This window comes from Episyrphus balteatus, chromosome 3, assembly GCF_945859705.1.
Source record: "Episyrphus balteatus chromosome 3, idEpiBalt1.1, whole genome shotgun sequence".
Taxonomy (NCBI): Eukaryota; Metazoa; Arthropoda; class Insecta; order Diptera; family Syrphidae; genus Episyrphus; species Episyrphus balteatus.
The window spans coordinates 66,027,600-66,049,135 of record NC_079136.1 but is presented as its reverse complement, the minus strand read 5'-3'; the positions used below and the strand labels follow the sequence as shown (position 1 = coordinate 66,049,135).

Here is a 21,536-nt window from a genome sequence, read left to right as displayed (position 1 = left end):
TTTTCATGCTACTCATATGCTTGTTTTCGTAAAATATGCTTGGTTTTATAAATCCAAATGCATGCCCTGACTAAACCCCTGGTCCTAGAAAAATGATCTATACCTTTTTGAAAACGTTGTTTAACGTAGACAAGGACCTCATCAAAAAATTTTGATTAAAGTCTATATCTAAAAAAATACCTATACCATACCTATTTCAAATGTTAAAAAACTTTAACCCTCTTGGGGCGCCATCTAGTGTCAAAATAAAAATCTGAAAAAATTTATGGGTCGTTTTTTTTGAAGTTATACTTCTTATGGGAGGATGGGTATGAAAATTTACTTTTTGACAAGAATGTCAAAGGGATTATGACGCGATCACCCTGGGTAGCAGGGCTGTCGTTTCACCTTTAGAGTACGCAGTACTTTAGTATTTAAAAATGCAGTACGCCGCAGTACGGCAAACATAAAACACACAACACGTAGCAAGTTACATGTTTCATGTGGCAAGTTGCATGTGGCAAGTTGTATGTGGCAAGTTGCATGTGGCAAGTTGCATGTGGCAAGTTGTATGTGGCAAGTTGCGTGTGGCAAGTTACATGTGGCAAGTTGCCAGGGTTGCAAAAAGCTAACATTTCAGCTCAGCTCAAATTTGAGCTAGGTACCATAGCTTAGCTCATTTGAGCTGAGCTGAAAGTGAGCTGAGCTGAAAGTGAGCGCCCCAACTTCCAACGCCTATATCTCGGAATTTTGAAAAAAATGAAAAAAAAATTTTTGATGCCAAAAGGTAGCGGGGACTCTAACCTACATTTGGGTACAACTTCCATCCCTGTAGGTACACGCGTTCTCAAACCAGGAGAACTTAAAGGTAAAAAAAAAGTTAAGCCCGATTCTGAAAAAATAGGCATGATGTGGCGGTTTAACATGCAAGGCGATTTTTTAAAAATCTGACAATGTGCAAAGCGTAGGCCCATGACACAAGCTATCATTTGGCATCACTCCCAAAAATTGCTCTCAAGCGGCTTAGCTTCCAGGAGCGTTCAAAGATTCGGGGATTTTTCAAAAAAAAAATTTACCCCAACTTTCAAACACGATTTTCTCGAAATTTTGAATAAAATCGAAAAACCGGATTATACCACTTTCGGGTAGCTGAGAATATAAGCTTTCATATGGCACCACTCCCCTGTCTCTAGATCAAAGCCTTCCAACGCCTATATCGCGGAATTTTAAAGAAAATGAAAATAAAATTTTTGATGCCAAAAGGTAGCGGGGACTCTAACCTACATTTGGGTATAACTCCCATCCCTGTAGGTCCACGCGTTCTCAAACCGGGAGAACTTAAAAGTAAAAAAACAATAGACACGATTCTGAAAAAAAAGGCATGATGTGGCGGTTTAACATGGAAGGCGATTTTTTAAAAATCTGATAATGTGCAAAGCGTAGGCCCATGACACAAGCTATCATTTGGCACCACTCCCAAAAATTGCTCTCAAGCGGTTTAGCTTCCAGGAGCGTTCAAAGATTCGGGGATTTTTCGAAAAAAAAATTTACCCCAACTTTCAAACGCGATTTTCTCGGAATTTTGAAAAAAGTCGTAAAACCGGATTGTACATGATTTTTTTTTATGATTAAAAAAGAAATATTTTACTAAAAAAATAGAAATATATTTACTATTAACCCTAGAAAGATAATCTACGTCTGTAAGACGTATGGCGTGTAAAGAACTGTTTTATCTAATTCAATTCAAATTTCTGGGTTTTTGTTAAATTGATTTGATTTATTATATCATTTCTTTAAAATAATCTAAGTAATGAGTTAAATAAATATGACAAAAAGTGTTAACATAAGACCGAAAATCTTTTTTAGAATCATACGTCTCTGAGACGTATATTATGATTATCTTTCTAGGGTTAAAAAAACCAAGAGAAAGATCACGAAAAATTATCTGTTTTATTTATAAAAATATCCATGTGTTAAAATAATTCCATTAATAACTAGAACCAAACATCTTGAGCTATGTTGTTTTATAAAAGTTTAAAATATCTTCATATTTCATTATACTTTCCAAATAAAAATCAATGTATCCTCTCACCCATCACAGCTCAGCTCACTTTACTTTAGCTCACCCAACAGCTCAGCTCAACCATCAGCTCAGCTGACTTTCAGCTCAGCTCAAATGAGCTGAGCTATGGTACATAGCTCAAAAGTCAGCTAGCTCAAAATTTGAGCTGAGCTGTGAGCTGAGCTCAGCTCACTTTTGAGCTTTGTAGCAACCCTGCAAGTTCCATTTTGCTACTACTAGTGCTGAAGCACACACAATTCTCATAAAATAACCATATCGCACATTTTATGCTCAATTAATTTAGTTTCGTTAAGCGTATACCGTACGTTCTGAACCGCACAACATGTGTAAATTTCACAGAATAAATTGAAAACTACATGGACGCAAGGAGGATGAAAGAATTAATGTTCACTTGATAAAAATGTAAAAAAACGATGTGTGGATTAATTAATTTAATAATAGAAATTAAAAATATCAAATGAAATTCATTTACATATACTGAATGAGAAGTATAACTTCAGTCGCGTGTACATGTGCACACACACTCTTTTTTGTATTTAGAAACAGTTTTTCCACTTAGGAACTTGATTCTCGAAAAAAACCTAAATAACGAACGCCCTAGTACACACAGATATAACAAAAAAAAAAAAAATTAATAGCGGATCGATAAGTCATCATCACTACTTGAAGTTGAATTTAAAATCTTACGGCCGGTAGTGAACTTCTACTTTACCAATTGCCAATGGTTTTGAGAAGAGACGTCTTAATTTAAATGGTCTATTCAGGAAAACTGTTCCTTAGAGATGGGGAATACGAATCATTCTATGCGATATTAATAAATTGTCTGTTACCGTCTTACAAATCAGAAGTAAATCCACTCATTAATGAGCTATAAACTAAAAAGTGTTCAACTTATGACTTATATTCGGAAATTTTTTCACTAAAACTGAGGAATTTAAAAACGATATTCAATACAGAAGACGTGTTTTCGTGAAACTTCGAAGTAGAGGCAGTACAAATTTAACACAGAATTTAACAGAAACATAATGGGATTTACTTCACCTTTTTTCTTCCAGTAAAAAAGAGTTGATATAAATTATTTGGAGTGGAGCAGTTTGAAACAGTGGAACATCCATACCAATAGTGTTTTAAAATAAGATTTTCTTTCAACCGTTTTCTTGAAAAATATTTGCTTTTCTTTGCATAATTCTCATGAAAACAAGCCTAGAGTTATAACAATTCATAAATTAATGAAAGTTCATTGTTATCTCTGTATACAATATCAGCTCTACCAAACTACCATCAAGTGTCGAAATTCAACATCAAATTAAAAAATGCTCTATAATCTTTTATATTCATTCAGATAAAATGCTCCCTTAGTATAAAGTATCAAATTTTAAAATATTACCTTTGCAACTTCATCAGTCTCTCAAATTAACTTTACAATAATAAGAAAATAAGAAAATCTCAAATTGAATACTTGACTCAGTCAGTTAAGTTATTTGTGATTTTTGAAACTTCTTATCTCAGGAACAGCTCATGATAAAAAGCTGAAATTGAAGTTGTAGCAGTGTATCATTTATTACTTAGCTCTATTAAATTTTACTGTTCATTATTATTCATTTCACTCAGTTTTAATTCCATTATTTATTTTACTAAATATTCGAATAACTTTTGAAATTGATTATATCGTAGTAAAGTTTGAAATTTGTTCTCATTACTGTGAATTTTACTTTTACTATTCGTTCATAGATTTTCATAGAACAATCTTGTTTTCTTTTTAATTAATAAATAATGTTTATGTTTTGTATATGCTTTCGTTTTTTTAACATTTTACTGAACTTTATTGAATGGGTAGTGTTGGATTCCAAATTCAAGACCAAAATCCATAAAGTATATTTGCGTTCGGCTAGCTTAACAAATGTTACGAGTTTAAAGTTTTTGACTTCTTTGGCATAGAAGATAAGAGTGTAGACTGTAGGTAGCCTTACAAGCTAAAAACTTGACTGGGCACTACCCTCCTCCTTAATGTTACTCTTGCTTGTAGATACCTACATAAGTAAGGTGCATATCGTCGGGAATTCGTTTTCAAACAGTTGGAGCTCTTTTGTTGGTCTTTTTGTAGATAGAACAAGACTGTTTCTGACTTATAGTTTGAGGAGCTGCACATCCCTTGCGTGATGCTTGAATTCCAGCAGTTAATTGAAGTTGATGCGTTGACAATTATTGGAGTTGTGTTAGGCTGACATTTTTGTTCCATTTAGAAATGTTAATGCAATGGAAATGGTCCAGCTTTGATAAATTTCATCCTGATACCCCATTTATTTAAGAGCTTCAAAAGTTTGTCTTAAGTCTTGAGCAATATTGATTTCTATCTTCCTAGTAGCACAAAAAATTTTCTGGAAGAAGAAATAAAATATTATTTTTATTTGTGCTTAGGCACGCACGTTCAGTATGTTGAGTTTATGGACAAGAGTTGCAATCTATGACAATGCCTTTACGAATGCTTTATCGGCATAAAAGAAATGTGCGGCAAATAAAAAAAAAAATTGCATTAAAAAAAAATGTATTGCATCTGAGTAGATGAGAAGCAAAACTCGCTATATCCATAATCATTAATTTTGAGAAAAACCGAAAAAACCTTGCAAGTCTTATATGAAGCTAGTAGTAAAGCCCGATATTTAACTTGAATTTTTAAGGGATTTGAACTCCTCATCTGAAAAAATTTGCATTAAAAGGAATATTTGTTGCAACGTAAAATGTTTTGCATTTAAAAAAAATATTGATGCAAATAAAATATCTTCTGCACTGAAAAAAAAAATTAAATGCACACATTACGGGTTGATTTTTTTTTTTTGTTTTTTTTTTTTAATGCAGAAAATTTTTTTAATGCAAAATATTTTCAGTTGCAATAAATTTTTTTCAAGCAAGTTTTTAAATTTAAAATATATTAAATATTAAATTTTTTTTAATTTCAAATGCATTTTTTGTATTTATATTTTTAGAACTCTGTGAACAATACAGCGCATTGTACAGCTTATGTTTGATGTTTGATCATAACTTAACATTTGTTTCCAATATACATATTTGTAATTTTAAATTTCTTTCCAGATGCAAAAGATCAGATAAAATTGAAGAAGCAGCTATACTATTCGTTAACGATTTAAAAGAACACATACGTCTCACAGAAGATCATCAAACTTTCACCGTAATAACCAGCCGTATGGGACAAATCACAGAATTAGAATTCTACACACATCTAATCGATGGTATGGCAAAAGAAGTCTTGCTAGTTGGTGAAATAACACCTAGCAATGAAATGCCTCAACTTGAATTCATACAAAGCCTCATCAAATCTTGCAATGAATTCTATCAAATACCAAATCTTAGTCTTGACGGAGAAATCGATCCAAATCAAATGAATGAATTAAATGATCCTGTTAGTTATTTGACAAAAATCTTTCAAGGCTATGATCTTAGTCAGAGATCAGTTTTTGATGAACTCAAAAACTGGCAAAGACAACAGATACGAATTTGTAATGTCGATGTTCCACAGAAAGATAATTCCAATCAAATACAAAATAATGTTCAAATAAATAAATTAAATCAAATACAAAATTGTATTGAATTGTTGGTGGAAGTAACTTTTAGATTGCTGCAGTTGATTGATTCGGTAAGGATGAGAAGAATGCGAAATAGTGCTTTGCCCGATGAACGGCTTGAACAATTGGCACAGGAAATTAGAATTAAACAAGAGAATTTGATGATTGATTCGTTTATTGTGGATAATCAGCCTAATCAGGTTATTAAAACAAATACAAAGTAAGTTTACGGGTACTAGAAATCATGTTTGAATTTAGTTTAAAGGGTGTTTTTTAACAGTTTCACAGCTTCAGTGAGATGGCTTATTGGGCCACAATTGGGATTAAATAATAGCATCTCGAATGTTGAATGTATTGTTGTACCAGGTATTGTAATTTTGAAAAAAATTTTATTTCAATATTGTTAACACTTCCTGTTTTGTAGAGGACCAGGCAAGACATCTTAACAAAGGACAAAAAATAAACCAAGCCATAAATGCATCTTCAAAAGAAATCCGGGGAAATGAAGTTAAAATGGAATATCAGGAACAGAATCGTGTCTATTCCGCTAATTTCAAGTAAAACTTCAAAAATGTACTTTTTCCTAAAACTATGCAATAAAAAATGATTTATTTTTTTTACAGAGCCCTACAAATCAAAAAAATTCAACGAGCTGAACGCAGAGGAAGCTCTGAAAGTGTTATGGATGAAAAATTAGCCTTACTCTTTCGTATGACTGTAGTAGTAAATAATTCTTCTTTTACTGTGAGTTTGAATAAAATAAAGGGTCTGAATATTAATTATTTTGAAAAAAAAAAATCTTAGGTCTCAACACTATCTCCACCTGTAGTTGTAATTGTTCATGGAAATCAAGAACACCAAGCTTGTGCCACCATTATGTGGGATAATGCCTTTTCGGAAATTGGACGGGATCTATTTGTTGTTCCGGATAGAGTTTCATGGACGAAATTATCAGAAGCACTTTATTTAAAATGTTTTTCAGAAACCAAACGTGGATTCACCGATGCAAACAGATATTTTTTGTGTGAGTAGAAATTTTTAGTGTTTTTTTGTTTTATAAATTATAAAAAAAACAGGCAGGAATAAAACATAAATAAGTCCATAATTTGTACTCATTAAGACATAACTACAACGAGCACTTTTTTGTAAAAAGTGGGAAAGTAAAAAAGTAAAAGTAAAGTAAAAAAAATCATGTGTGCAGTTCACACTTGGTAGAAGTGAAACCTTAAAAAATCATTTTTCTTGCAAAAAAAAAAAATAGAAAAAATCTACCTATTTTTATTCTATCACCTTCAAATCCATGTTTTTTATATGACAACCTAGATAAATTTTATATCATCTGAAAGCTTATTGTCTTAGCTCAAAATATATATATCGATCAAGTCTATGAGACATCTACAAAAAGAGCTAGAATTTTTTGAACTCGATCAATTTCCATCAAAAAAAGCGAAAAAACACGTATTTTCTATATCTTCTCACACTATTAAATCCATTTTTTTCCCTAACAACCTATACAAATTTTTACACCATCTGAAAGCTTATTGTCTTAGCTCAAAATATATACATATATCGATCAGGTGTATGAGACATCTACAAAAAAAGCTAGAATTTTTTAAACTCGATGAAATTTCATCCAAAAAGAAAAAAAAAAACATTTATTTTATGTTCTCATGCTATTAAATCAATTTTTTTGTTTGACAACCTATACAAAATTTTATACCATGTGAAATCTTATTGCTTCACCTTGTATAATGATGCATAAATCTTATTTCAAAGATGCCTACAAGAGAAGTTAGAATTTTTTAAAGTCAACCATGTCGAATTTCCAGACTGAGATTATGGTATTTCCTACACTGGTAGCTGGTCATCGCCAACAGATCTCCACAGGTGTTTTGAGGTATTTTTAATTTTTTTTTTTTTTCAATTTAAGATTGTGTAACTTGTAGAGCACGTAACGTTATGTGTGATATATCAAATAAAAGGTTATGTTATCAGCATGCGTATTAAAGTTAAATCAAATTTGTATGTGCACTAGATCAATATAACGTGTGTTGAAAAAGAACATCTTTTTACCGTTATCTCCGAATTTTGAATATGAAATTAATTGAAATTTTGTGCAATTATAATTTATTTAATAACCTATCTACAGTACAAATTTCATTCATCTATCTATTAAAACAAAAAAGTTATAACAAGTTGAAGTCGTGTCGCGTTTTCGTTTCATCTTGTTTCAAATCACTACTATACTAAAGAAGTTTTCACTTCAAAAATTTTGTTTCTTTCTAGCGCAAAGTGATTCTGAAAATAAAACTACAAGTGTTTGGAACCAATTGCATAATTGTTTTTCATTTTTCGGTCAGAAAACTCTCACAAAATGAATTTGAAAATGCTCACTTTTTGCTAAAAGTGCTCGTTGTAGTTATGCCTTTAAGGTTAATTTCATATAAACGGACTTCAGGTATGGAGTTATGGCTTACAAAATGATTGTTAAGCCTGAACTACATTGGCTTTTAAAGTGCAAAAGTACTAAAGTGAAAATTTTCAAACGCATTTTTGTATAGTTTTTCGGACTTAAAATTAAAACAAATGGTTTTAAAAAACAATTTGTATACTCTTTTTCACAAAAAAATTGCGCTAGCCAGAAAAAAAATATTTTCACTTTTGTACTTTTTTAAAAAGTGGTGTATATAGTTAAGCCTTTAAACGTTTTTCCTTGAATTTAAAAAAAAAACATGATTTTGTACACGAAAACATTAAAACATGATTTTAATTCAAAAAACATAAAAAAAAATGGTAAAACATGATTTCTGGCAGCCCTGGCCGCTATTGGTATTTCTTGGGAATAGTTAATCCAGCTACTCAAACCAAGAAAAAACATCACTGCAGACCAATTGGCAACAAAAATTGGAACTGGACAGATAAGCAATTGCAAACATTCACGTCTTAAGAAAAGGAAATAATTGTAATAGAAGAGGGAAAGAGACGCGAGGGAACAATTTTCGGAGTTGACAGAGCTAGAACTTGAACAGGTACAAAATGACTTAAGATGGTTAAACCACCATTGGAAAACAATATGCAATTATAACCCTTTTAAATGAAGTCAAATTGCAACGTGAAAATTGCTTAGCACTTAAAGACAGCCTACAACCTTAACTAAATATTAAAGACTGCTGGAGCACGCATGCGTTTTGTGACTCATGATGCCAAACAGTGGATCGACTAAAACAAAATTTGGGACATTCATGGATTATTTTTTTTTTTTTTTCGATTTGAACAATATTTTTGAATGTGCATTAGGGTGTGTCAAAATGCTAAACTATGGAATTTTTAAATGTAATAGCTTTTAAAAGTTACATTGCTTATCAAAATTAAATTCTGCATTTACAATTGTCATTTTAATTAATATCTTTGGCTCGCTCAAAATAAAGGAAGGAATTTGGATTTTTAGAGATTTCTTAAACATATGTATGTTTTTATTTTGATTGCGCCGTTTGGATACAAAAAAAATATTAAATATTTTTAGGCTTTCACGTTAAAAAAAACTTTTAAGCTTATATTTGTTGGAATTGAACACTTAGTAAGGAAAGTGCGAAATAATTAGTGAAGAAAAAAAATCATTTTTTCATATAAAATCGTTTTTTTTTTTTTTTTTTTTCTTAACAACTTCAACCGATTTGAGCGAGCCAAATACGAACGAAATTTAAATTATTTTTACATATTCTTAAACCTTAGACCCTAATACAACTTTTAACACTATTACATTGCAAAATTACAGTACTTTTTTCCACCATACAAAAGTGACACACCCTAATGTGCATGCTTAGAAAAATGTATATTCTTTTAGTATCCAAACATTTTTACTTGCGATATACATAGGTACTATAGGGCAAGTTTAGGATTCGTAAAAAAAATCGAACTCGAGATAACAATTTTACATGACATTACGATGATGGAGAATGCCAAAAAAGTGGGTCCGGCAATTCTGTCTGTCTGTCTGTCTGTGTATCTGTCTCTATCTGGAGCTGCAGCCTAAACGAGTGAAGTGATTTTCTTCAAACTTGGTGGTTAGCAGTTTTTGGTGATTCCCTAGAGGGGAAATTGAAATTTTTTTTTTATGACCAAAACTAACGGTACCTGCACAGAGAAAAATATGACCCGCTAAAAACTAACAGATTGCCATATTGTTTTACCGTCCATACATTTCATAAGGAAATCTTATTAAAATCAACGATTAATAAGGTTTTTTTAAGGAGATTTCTTATTATTTTTATAGAGAAAATCTTATTAAAATTTGACTCAAAAGTTGATTTTTTTTGCAACTTAGCACTAGAACAAAAATCGCGATCAATATTTTCATGGCAGGTTGGTTCAGGTGGTAAGGTGGGCGACTAAAGATTTGAAGTCTCCAGTTCGATTCCCAGCCTGGTCATCTTTTTTTTTATTTTTTTGCAGATTTTAAAACAATAAGGAAAACCCGATTGTTTTAATAAGGTTTCCTTCTTGGATGAAAACCATAGAGAAATCTTATTGTTTTTGTTCTATTTTATGTGGTCTATTTTTCTCTGTGTGCCATATAACGGAAATAGAAAAGGTAATTTTTTTTCAAAAACGGCTCTAACGATTTTGATTAAAATTTTTGTGTGTAGTACTACACATAAGGGCCAACTTTTTAAATAAAAAAAATATTTTTTGTACCGTTATTAACGGTACCTGTCATAGAACGGTTTTTTTCGTTTCTGAATATCTCGTACAAAATTAACCCGATTTAAATGAAAATTTTTATACAAAAGTGTGTAAGTAAAGATAATATTAAAATTTTAGAAAATTTTCAAAAAACGCATTTTTGGTTTTTAAAAAATATTTCAAATTTTTTTTTTGAAAAATCAATTTTTTGAAAACGGATCAATGAAAAATTTTGAAATTTAGTTTTTATGTGTAAATTAATTATTTCTTCAAAATGGCATACCAACTTATTTTTTTAAAAATGTTAAAAAAATTTTATATATAAAAAATTATTTTTTTAAAAAACGGCTCCTACAATTTTCAAAATTTTTTTTCTAAAAATACCTTTTTATACGAGAAATAAAATGGCATATTTGTTTTTTTTTTTTAAGATATTTTAAAACGGAGTTTTATTAATTATAAAAACAGATTTAATTTTTTTATACTACTTTATTATGAAATTTCTTCAAAATATCAAATTTTAAATTTCTTGAATAAAAAGCTTTAACATTATAGTTACTTTAAGCATAAGAGCAAGTACGTGCGACCCCAGTCGTGCAATTTATTTTTCAACGCACTTCTTCCAGTTTTCTGACTTAATTTTGATGTTATCCCTTTAAAATAAATTTTGTTAGTCTAGAAATTCTGCGTTTATACATACATAATATATTCGGTTTATACATATGTCCAAAGGAAAAACTCACTCACATAGGATTTCAATAGCAGTTAGTGAGTTTTTCCTTTGAGCCGACGATATGATCAGTAATGAAAATCCCGTTAGATAAATTATTCAGGGATAAGAACTTTATTATTACCTAATTGTTTAAGTTTTTCTATAGAAATAAATGTTACGCATACGCCACAGTGACTTATTATTACATTTTAAGAATGAAGTACTAATTGAAAGAAGATATTATCAAAGTGTTTGGAGCTTAAACCATCTATGAAGTATTTTTTTTTTTTTTTCATGTTAGGAACGAATTTTATGTTTTTTTTTAAGAGGGTGTTACATCCGCAGTAACTTGGACTATAAAAGCCAGTCGCGCTTTTAATTTGTATTTTTAGTAAAGATATCAAAAATAATAAGTTTTAAAAATGGTAAATTATGATTTAACAATTATGGTTGATGTAATTTTTAATAAGTTACTTATTGAAAGCAAACATTTTTCATTGGAGAAAGGTAAAATGATTAAATTTACATCAATTTTTCAGAAAACAAATAATAATTCATTGCTAAGAAGGGTACACGGAGAAAAAAAGGAAATCGCCTAAAATTAAGTTGAACTTCATTTCATTTTAATATTTTCAATTCAATTTTTAACTCAAAAACCGCTTTACAGTTCGATCAATCCCCAGCGGCTGCCAGTTTTTTTTTAAATATTTCCGCATAAAAATAAGATGATTTTCCTCTTAAATTAAGTGGATTTGTTTTGAATTTGCACATTAAAAAAATTATGAAGATTTGTTCGCTTAGTTTAAGGCGGAAGTCATTTTGGCAAAAAAAAACAAACATGTGGAAATCCGCTTACTTTAATACAGAATCCGCTTGTTTATAGGTGGTAATTTTTTTCCATGTATAAGTATGAAAATTATTTTCAAATTGAAACATTTAAATATTGCTTAATGTTTTTTTTCAATTCAAATCCTTAACATTCTAAGAAAAAAAATATTGAAAAAATCATTCATTAATGGACGGATCATTAATTAAAAAGTTAAAACTATCGAATTTTTGTAGGAAAGTTTTCTTTTGAACAAGCCAAATTGTAGAGCAATCTTGAGAATTCCTTAAGACATGATTAATCTCTATTTCAAAATTGTATATTTTTGCCCTTCAAACTATTAGTTTGCTGTAAAATAATGTTCATCTTTATTTTTTCTTATCCACAGATGAAAAATTCTTCCCCAACCACAACATGATACCCGAAGTAGAAATCTCTTGGACAAAATTCTGCAAAGATGAATTGACTGGATTCCCTTTCACATTCTGGGAATGGTTCTATTATACGATAAAACTTATCAAAGAACGTTTGCTTGAACCTTGGAATGCCGATTTGATTGAAGGTTTCATAAGTAAGAAGGCTACTACAGAAAAATTACAATCACGACCACCTGGAACATTTTTATTGAGATTTTCCGATAGTATTAAGGGTGCTATAACAATATCATATGTCAATGAATATAATCAAGTAGATCATATTCAACCATGGAATAGCAAAGACCTACAAAATCGTTGTTTAGCAGATCGAATAAGAGATTTGGTTGTTCTCGAAAGACTATATCCCCATGAAATACCAAAATCTTATTTGTTTGATAGATTTTGTTCAATTGGTAAGGTTTTAGACCAGTGCCGATGCCTTCAAAAACATTAAAAAGTACAAAAAAATCATAGTAGGATGAAACCCATTGGAAAAGAAGGGGAATATGATAAGAATGAAAGGAAAAATAAATTACGGGCGAGCCGAGTTCGGGAAGTGGGTGGGTTGAGTTTTTAATGGTAAAAAATGGTATATCTCGATTTCCGGCTAAACTACAAATCCTATAGAAAAAAGTTGTATAGCAGAGTTGTAGGTAATAAAAAGATCTACAACTTTTGTATCAACAATTTTTTCACATAACCTCAAATTTTATGTGAAAAATTCAAAAAACCGAGTTTTTGGTTTTTTATTTTTATCTTTTTCAAAAACAAAAATTTTTCTACAAAATTTGGTGAAAATTTACCTTATTATGTCCCAAATACACTGTAATTTATTTGATTTAAAATATTAATTTGTTCACCTTATTTTGACTTAATACAAAAAAAACACCCTAATTTTCAAACGAAAATTCACGTGTCAAAGTATCAGCTTTTTTCAAAAAGTCGGTGGGCATTTCGTTCTTTAAAATGTCTATTTTCTGATGGTGTAAAAAAAATTTTACATTAGTATACTACAGAACATGTTTTAGTAAAATTCAAAAAATGAAAAAAGCTAGAATTCGAAAAAAAATTTTTATCATTGTTTACATTGTTGGCCTATTTATTCAAATTTACACTTTAATTACTCAAAAAACGTAAGATTAATCAATGTTACATGAAATCTTACGTTTTTTGAGTAATTAAAGTGTAAATTTGAATAAATAGGCCAAAATTGTAAACAATGATAAAAATTTTTTTTCGAATTCAAGCTTTTTTTCATTTTTTGAATTTTACTAAAACATGTTCTATAGTATACTAATGTAAAATTTTTTTTACACCATCAGAAAATAAACATTTTAAAGAACGAAATGCCCACCGACTTTTTGAAAAAAGCTGATATTTTGACACGTGAATTTTCGTTTGAAAATTAGGGTGTTTTTTTTGTATTAAGTCAAAATAAGGTGAACAAATTAATATTTTAAATCAAATAAATTACAGTATATTTGGGACATAATAAGGTAAATTTTCACCAAATTTTGTAGAAAAATTTTTGTTTTTGAAAAAGATAAAAATAAAAAACCAAAAACTCGGTTTTTTGAATTTTTCACATAAATTTTGAGGTTATGTGAAAAAATTGTTGATACAAAAGTTGTAGATCTTTTTATTACCTACAACTCTGCTATACAACTTTTTTCTATAGGATTTGTAGTTTAGCCGGAAATCGAGATATACCATTTTTTACCATTAAAAACTCAACCCACCCACTTCCCGAACTCGGCTCGCCCGTAATTTATTTTTCCTTTATTTTTCATCATATTCACCTCCTTTTCCAATGGGTTTCATTCTACTATGATTTTTTTTGGTTTCAAAAATTATCGACCCTGGTCTATTTTTAAAAGTTAAAATATAAATAATAAATAACTTTTTAATGTTTTTTTAATTTTATTTAAAGACGATCAAAAAGTAAATGTAGGATATGTTCCCGGAGTTCCTATTACGACTATTTTAAGAACTCCGCCAGCAGCAGCAACAACACCTACGCTTTTGGAAAATATGCTTCAAGAGAAACCTATGGCTATTGAAGAAATGTTAATTGAGTAAGAAAACGTAAAGTTATGTTTATTTTAATTTAACAAGTTTTAATTTTTTTTTTAATTTAATAGATTTTAATATTTAAAATTTATTAAAAACATTTATTTTTGTCTAATTACAGCAATGAACATTCTTTGGAATACAATTACGATTTTGACAACAATTATGATAAATTTGTTACGTTGGACAAATTTATTCAAAATTTCTAATTATTATTAAATTTTAATCTAAGTATTGTAATAAGGAATAGTTTTAAGTATTTTTTAAAAAAGATTTTTATGATATTCAAATGAAATAAGTACCTACCATGACGTGCGTCGTCAACACGCCCGCGCCGGCAAAACAGTAAAAAAACATCTTTATCATTATAAATATTAAACTACATTATATGTAGATAACAAAATATTGTAAATAAGTTATAGATTTTATCGAATAATTTAAATTAACATACTTACAATTTGATTTCATTATATTATTACAAATTATTTGTAGAACTTAAAATTATGTACAGAATACATACCAAAATTATTATTATATAAAAATTATTCAATAAAATAAACAAAATGTTACCAGTTACAAATATTTTGGTATATTTTTACTAGAAAATGATTGCAATATTAAAGAGAAATCATCGTTGGAAAAACCGTCAAAATGTGAACGCAGCGCTGGAAATGCTATTACGTTTCTTAATCCGTCTTTGTTCGGAAAATTTCGGGAAGAAAAAAATTTCACTGCTTAAATTAAGCATTCTGTTACAATTTCAATAATTGATTTCGACCTTATTACTTTACCCTTACTCTTTAGAAGTACAAAAGTTTTAAGCTAAGGTTAAATTTCAATGAAAGTATATAAGCGATCCATCTGTAATACTTACTTACTAGTAACTTGAGCTGTGTTCTGTGGTCAAAAGCTCTATTTCCTATCAAAAAAAGGAAGATATTTTCCGAAAACCTTAAACTAAGGTGACATTTTTTCACCACACAGAGAAAAATATGACCCGCTAAAAACTAACAGATTGCCATATTGTTTTACCGTCCATACATTTCATAAGGAAATCTTATTAAAATCAACGATTAATAAGGTTTTTTTAAGGAGATTTCTTATTATTTTTATAGAGAAAATCTTATTAAAATTTGACTGAAAAGTTGATTTTTTTTGCAAGTTAGCACTTGAACAAAAATCGCGATCAATATTTTCATGGCAGGTTGGTTCAGGTGGTAAGGTGGGCGACTAATGATTTGAAGTCTCCAGTTCGATTCCCAGCCTGGTCATCGTTTTTTTTATTTTTTTGCAGATTTTAAAACAATAAGGAAAACCCGATTGTTTTAATAAGGTTTCCTTCTTGGATGAAAACCATAGAGAAATCTTATTGTTTTTGTTCTATTTTATGTGGTCTATTTTTCTCTGTGCAGGATTGCACAGCGCCGCATATTTATCCCCAAACTATACAGCTCCTTGAACATTTAACTTGATCTTTCACGTCCATCAATGAAAACCAAAACTTTTTAACAAAATAAAAAACAAATAATTTTAGGGTTGGGGTCAAAATTCTGCCGGGGTCAAAATTCTTTTGTCAAAATTCTGCTTTCAAAATTCTGCTTTACAAAATTCTGCTTTCAAAATTCTGCTTTTCAAAATTCTGTTTTTCAAAATTCTGTTTTTCAAAATTCTTCTTTTCATAATTCTGCTTTTCAAAATTCTGCAAAAAATTAAAAAAGGGTTTGGAAAATGTTAAAAAGTGCTTAAGTACAGTATTTTGAATACAGTATTATCACTAATGCAGTATTTCAACTCCAACCCTAAAGGGAATCATCGAAAAAACTTTGTACACTTTGATAATAAATTTTTGCAACTATTGTTATAACGTTTGTATAATCTCAATTTAACAAATTTATCAATTTAACAAATTTTTAATATGTGTACCTACTTTAAACAATAAAAACAAATCGGCTCACTCTGGTGTATGAGTGTTTTTTATTTTTTTAAGGTCTATTTTGAAGCAAGCACACTTCAGAAACAACAATTCAATTCAATTTTATTGAGTCTTTTCTTTTTATTTACAGGTTATACATTTGTCTTTTTCTTATAATAAGGAATATAGAGAGAGTTGGGGTCAAAATTCTGCCGGGGTCAAAATTCTTTTGTCAAAATTCTGCTTTACAAAATTCTGCTTTTAAAATTCTGCTTTTCAAAATTCTGTTTTTCAAAATTCTGTTTTTCAAAATTCTGCTATTCATAATTCTGTTTTTCAAAATTCTGCAAAAAATTAAAAAAAGGTTTGGAAAATGTTAAAAAGCGAGCGCTTTTTAACATTTTCCAAACCCTTTTTTAATTTTTTGCAAAATTCTGTAAAATCATCTTCTTGAAAAATTATCTACTTATTTGTTTACTTACCTACATAATTTGTCATTCTTTTAATACATTTTAATTTTTGTTTTATAAATGAATAAGTTTGAAAATATTAAGAAAAGGTTTTTAATACTAAACATTTCAGAAAATAATTCAAAGTTTTTTAATTTATAAATAAATAAAGATGAATATTCAAAAATTTGAATAAGAAAAGGAATATTTTGTATCAATCAGTCTATGCATTTTACAAAATACACTGGTCAACAAAATTTAACTTTTTTTTTGCCACAAGAACCAAAATATACTTTTATAGTAGTTTTTGGGGTGCTGAATCCGAATCTGAAGTCAGAAAAATTTGATTGGCCTCCGTTTTTGAAATATTACCGTTATAAAATGCTAAAAAACGTCATTTTGGCTGTTTTCGAGGTTCTGTTATAATGTGGGGTAATTCATTACAAACAAATTTGTAAAGGTGATTATAAGAACAGATATTCTTCTTTCAAAAACTGTTTAAATCTTTCCGATATCTCTTTTATTGCTCGAGATATCTTAAGTTTCAGTTAATAAGCGAAAGAGAAACTAAATTTAATCTAAAGTTTAAGTCACGGGTCACAGAATTTTTGCCACAAGAACCAAAATATACTTTTCTAGTAGTTTTCGGGGTGCTCAACTCGAATCAGCAATCAGAAAAATTCTATTAGCCTTCGTTCTTGAAATATAACCGTTATAAAAAAAACTTTTTTTTTGCATTTTATAACGGTAATATTTCAAAAACGAAGGCTAACAGAATTTTTCTGATTGCGGATTCGAGTTTAGCACCCCGAAAACTACTAGAAAAGTATATTTTGGTTCTTGTGGCAAAAAAATTTTGATTTGGTTGGCCAGTGTTGTTTCTGATTCAAAGACCGCTACTTAAATTTTGAATATCTCGGGCATTAAAAGAGATATCAGAAAGATTTAAACAGTTTTTGAAAGAAGAATATCTGTTCTTATAATCACCTTTACAAATTTGTTTGTAATGAATTACCCCACATTAAAACAGAACCTCGAAAACAGCCAAAATGACGTTTTTTAGCATTTTATAACGGTAATATTTCAAAAACGGAGGCCAATAACAATTTTCTGACTTCAGATTCGAGTTCAGCACATCAAAAACTACTAGAAAAGTATATTTTGGTTCTTGTGGCAAAAACCTTGTTGACCAGTGATATTTGCGACACTTAAACAAAAAAATTTAGGAAAGTACCAATGTTGAATTACATTAATGAGGTGTATTTTTCTTTAGTCGGCGCATATGCTATAAAAAAAAAAAACAGAATTGGCAGAATTTTTTTGTTCAAGTATAATGCTAGCAGAATTTTGAAAAGCAGAATTTTAAAAAGCAGAATTTTGAAAAGCAGAATAGAAAAAAAGCAGAATTTTGAAAAACAGAATTTTCGTTAAAAAAGCAGAATTTTTAAACCCGATCCCATATAGAGAACTAGAAAAGTATGGCACTCTAGTTTTAATGACATTTGCTATAATAATCCAGTCAAATAAGGGTTTAACCTCGGAATGAATGTTAGTAGAAATTTTTTTTGCTCAATATCTTCCTTTTGCCATTCTATAACATATCTCAAAAGTCTAGAAAAATCTCATGTCCGCTTGTCGCGATTTCAAGGTCAAATCGCGAAATGGAGATTTTCAAAACTAGCAAAAATAGGCTATGGTATTATATACGCATATGATACCTACATGATTTCAAGGCATTTTTTAATGCTTATTCCAAAAAATCTAAAATCAAGACAATCTGACGTCTCTGGAAAAAGTTATACCTGTTTTTCATCTGTCAACTCATATTATTATAACAGTTGCAAACTTACTGCCGAAAAACCCTTAAAAGTTATGGTAGATGAACCAAATTTTGCATGAAGATTTTAGAATCCATCATTATTAAAAATCAGAACAATCCATTACAAAAAATATATATACCTACGAAATAATGGTATTTTTTGATGGAGGGGCAAATTTTAGGATATGCACTAAAGAAGATTCTTGTTCATCTTAGGAATAAGTACTAATAGGCTAATTTTTTCATTTTAATCTTTGTTTGGATATTCTTTAACTACCCTCAAAAATCTAAAAAAATCTAATGTTCGCAAGCCCTAATTTTCTTGGTTTTGATTTTTAATAATGATGGATTCTAAAATCTTCATGCAAAATTTGGTTCATCTACCATAACTTTTAAGGGTTTTTCGGCAGTAAGTTTGCAACTGTTATAATAATATAAGTTGACAGATGAAAAACAGGTATAACTTTTTCCAGAGAAGTCAGATTGTCTTTATTTTATATTTTTTGGAATCAGCATTAAAAAATGCCTTGAAATCATGTATCATATGTGTATATAATACCATAGCCTATGTTTGCTAATTTTGAAAATCTCCATTTCGCGATTTGACCTGGAAATCGCGACAAGCGGACATGAGATTTTTCTAGACTTTTGAGATATGTTATAGAATGGCAAAAGGAAGATATTGAGCAAAAAAAAATTCTACTAACATTCATTCCGAGATTTACCCCTTTTTTCTCCTTATTTTACTGTATTATGAATGCTTTTTCGTTTTTATTTGTTCTTTCAGCTTTTGCTCATGAAGCTATTTTATAAATTACTTTGACGTTTCTAGTCATTCAGAAACAAAAATAAAAAAGAAAAAATGACATTTCAAGTAAATCCTCAAGTTTGCTCGACAAACTTCTGAATTTTCCGGGAGTTCAGAATATTGTAACGATGAATTACTGAACTACTTTTAAGATAAATGTCTGTCTGAACACACTACTAACCTACTGCTGCGAAGGTAGAAATGTGAACGCACTTTTATTAAACATGAAACTACCTTCTGAACGCATCCGTTGGAATTTCCCCTGAATGCATATAACAAAATAAGTTTTACTGTGAACCCTGAATAAAACATTACAATATGTATCAAAAGTTGAAAGAAGTTGAAGATCATCAAGTTTGGGTGAATGAACATAAATTCTCAAGTTCAAAATAAAAATCCTTAAGTTGTTTTCAACTTCAAGTGAATAAATTCCCCCCTAATGTATTTTTTTTTTTTTTCAAGATTTAAACATTATTCGGGTAAAATATTTTGAATAACAGAAATCAATTCACAATGGTCAAGGAATCGATTTTTGGATTATCAAAAATGGTCCAAATCCAAACAAGGAACGTAGACAGACCAACGAATATACATTTTCTTCCGGATAACCTTTATAATTATCTCGGTTTCTCTGTTTTTCGATAATTTGTTGATCGTGGGTACTACTAATTGCAGCAATGCCTTAGCTGAACAAAAATATTCTAAAAAATCTTTCATAATGTCGCATTTTAAAAACTTCTTATTAAAAGCCCCAACCCATAAAATCCGTTGCGTCCGTTCTCCGTTGCTTCAATCAATCCGTTGAAGTTGAAGGATGGGACAAAAAGGAGTGACCCATAGAATACGTCGTATGACGGATTGCTTTTTGACAGCTCACTTCAAATTCCAAGGTGTGTTCGATATTTTATCGCTGAATGTGCCCTAAGGAGGTTCTAATGCAAGAAATTGTTAACTCTATTATTGTTGTTCTTTTTTTAATAGGTACCTAAAATAAAATGCGCAACTAGATTTCATTTAGGTACTTGCTCTTCAGTTAAAAACAATTTTTTATAACAAATTGTCAGTTGTAGGTTTGGCATAGTAAAATTGAACTCTACAACAGAATTTAAGTATTTAATTGATATAATTTATTAGATATATATCATTAAATGTTACTTTTATTACATTTTCTTCACAAATAAACATATTAAAGTTCACAATTCATAAAATCAGAGAAGAAAAGAACACAGTTCTTAGTTCTGAAATTCCCCGGTGTGCACTCAGAAACATAAAATCGAACTGATCTATAGTTGACAACCAATGTCAAAGGATACGACGGATGAAAAAGTAGAAAGTTGGGCTACTTCTTCCGTCGAATCCGTCCGACTCAACGGATGGGTTGGGGCCTTAAAGATGCATAAAGAATATTCTATGTAAATTCTTCATAAGGCTAAAAATAGGGTTGATCGTTGTCAAAGAAACAATAAACTGGGCATTGTGCTAGTACCTAAAAAGTATGCGGTTTGACCCCATCTGTTTTCATTTTTTTTTTGTTTCATCCAGGACTTCTAGCAAGCAGCGGATGTATTCATAAACGTCAAAAAATAAACATAGGAAGTCCATGGTATAAATAGATAAGGTATGATCATTAGAGCCGCCATCTTACAAAATGGGGTAATAAGGTTTTGACGTTTGGCATTTGGCAAAGTCAAAAGCAACAACAATTTCCAAGACAAATTTGTTTACAACAACAATTTCAATGGGCTGGGCTGTTAAAACCTTAAGTAGCCATAAGTTTTGACAGTTCTCGATACTGAGTTTTTTCTAATGATCATACCTTCTCTTTTTATACCATGTAGGAAGTCTACATGCTGAACCCAAAATTTTGCTATCCAAAACCAACCAACCAAAAAACAAATATAAAAAACAATTAAAAAAATTCATTTTCGGACATGTATTCGGTTTGTATTCGGCCCTATCACGAATTTCATTCGTATCGAAAATTTGCTACGATTCCCGAAAAAACAATCACGCAATCAGTTCGTAATGGAAAATTTCATACAAATCGTTACTACGATCGGATATTATGATTTTTTTTTTTTTTCGAGAATTGTAGAATATTTCCGATACGAATGAAATTTGTGATAAGGCCCATTTATTTCTGCAATTTCTGAGTAATTTGCTGATTTATTGTTAAGAGCAAGGAAACACGACAAACT

General features: G+C 29.8%; 1 protein-coding gene across 2 annotated transcripts in view; it reads left to right on the top strand.

Moving 5' to 3' along the window:
• The window catches only part of LOC129913949 (signal transducer and transcription activator-like), a 29,470-nt gene extending 14,528 nt beyond the window's left edge, over window positions 1-14,942 (top strand). The window contains exons 3-10 of one of the 2 annotated variants that reach the window (XM_055992954.1): window positions 5,153-5,863; window positions 5,924-6,009; window positions 6,068-6,200; window positions 6,267-6,387; window positions 6,448-6,667; window positions 12,253-12,693; window positions 14,211-14,365; window positions 14,472-14,942. In XM_055992954.1, coding sequence (XP_055848929.1) covers window positions 5,153-5,863; window positions 5,924-6,009; window positions 6,068-6,200; window positions 6,267-6,387; window positions 6,448-6,667; window positions 12,253-12,693; window positions 14,211-14,359 — 1,861 coding nt within the window. In that variant the 3' untranslated portion in view covers window positions 14,360-14,365; window positions 14,472-14,942. The remainder of the gene's footprint in view (window positions 1-5,152; window positions 5,864-5,923; window positions 6,010-6,067; window positions 6,201-6,266; window positions 6,388-6,447; window positions 6,668-12,252; window positions 12,694-14,210; window positions 14,366-14,471) is intronic. The other variant, XM_055992953.1, reaches the window with a different exon arrangement.
• The last annotated feature ends 6,594 nt before the right edge of the window (window positions 14,943-21,536 follow it).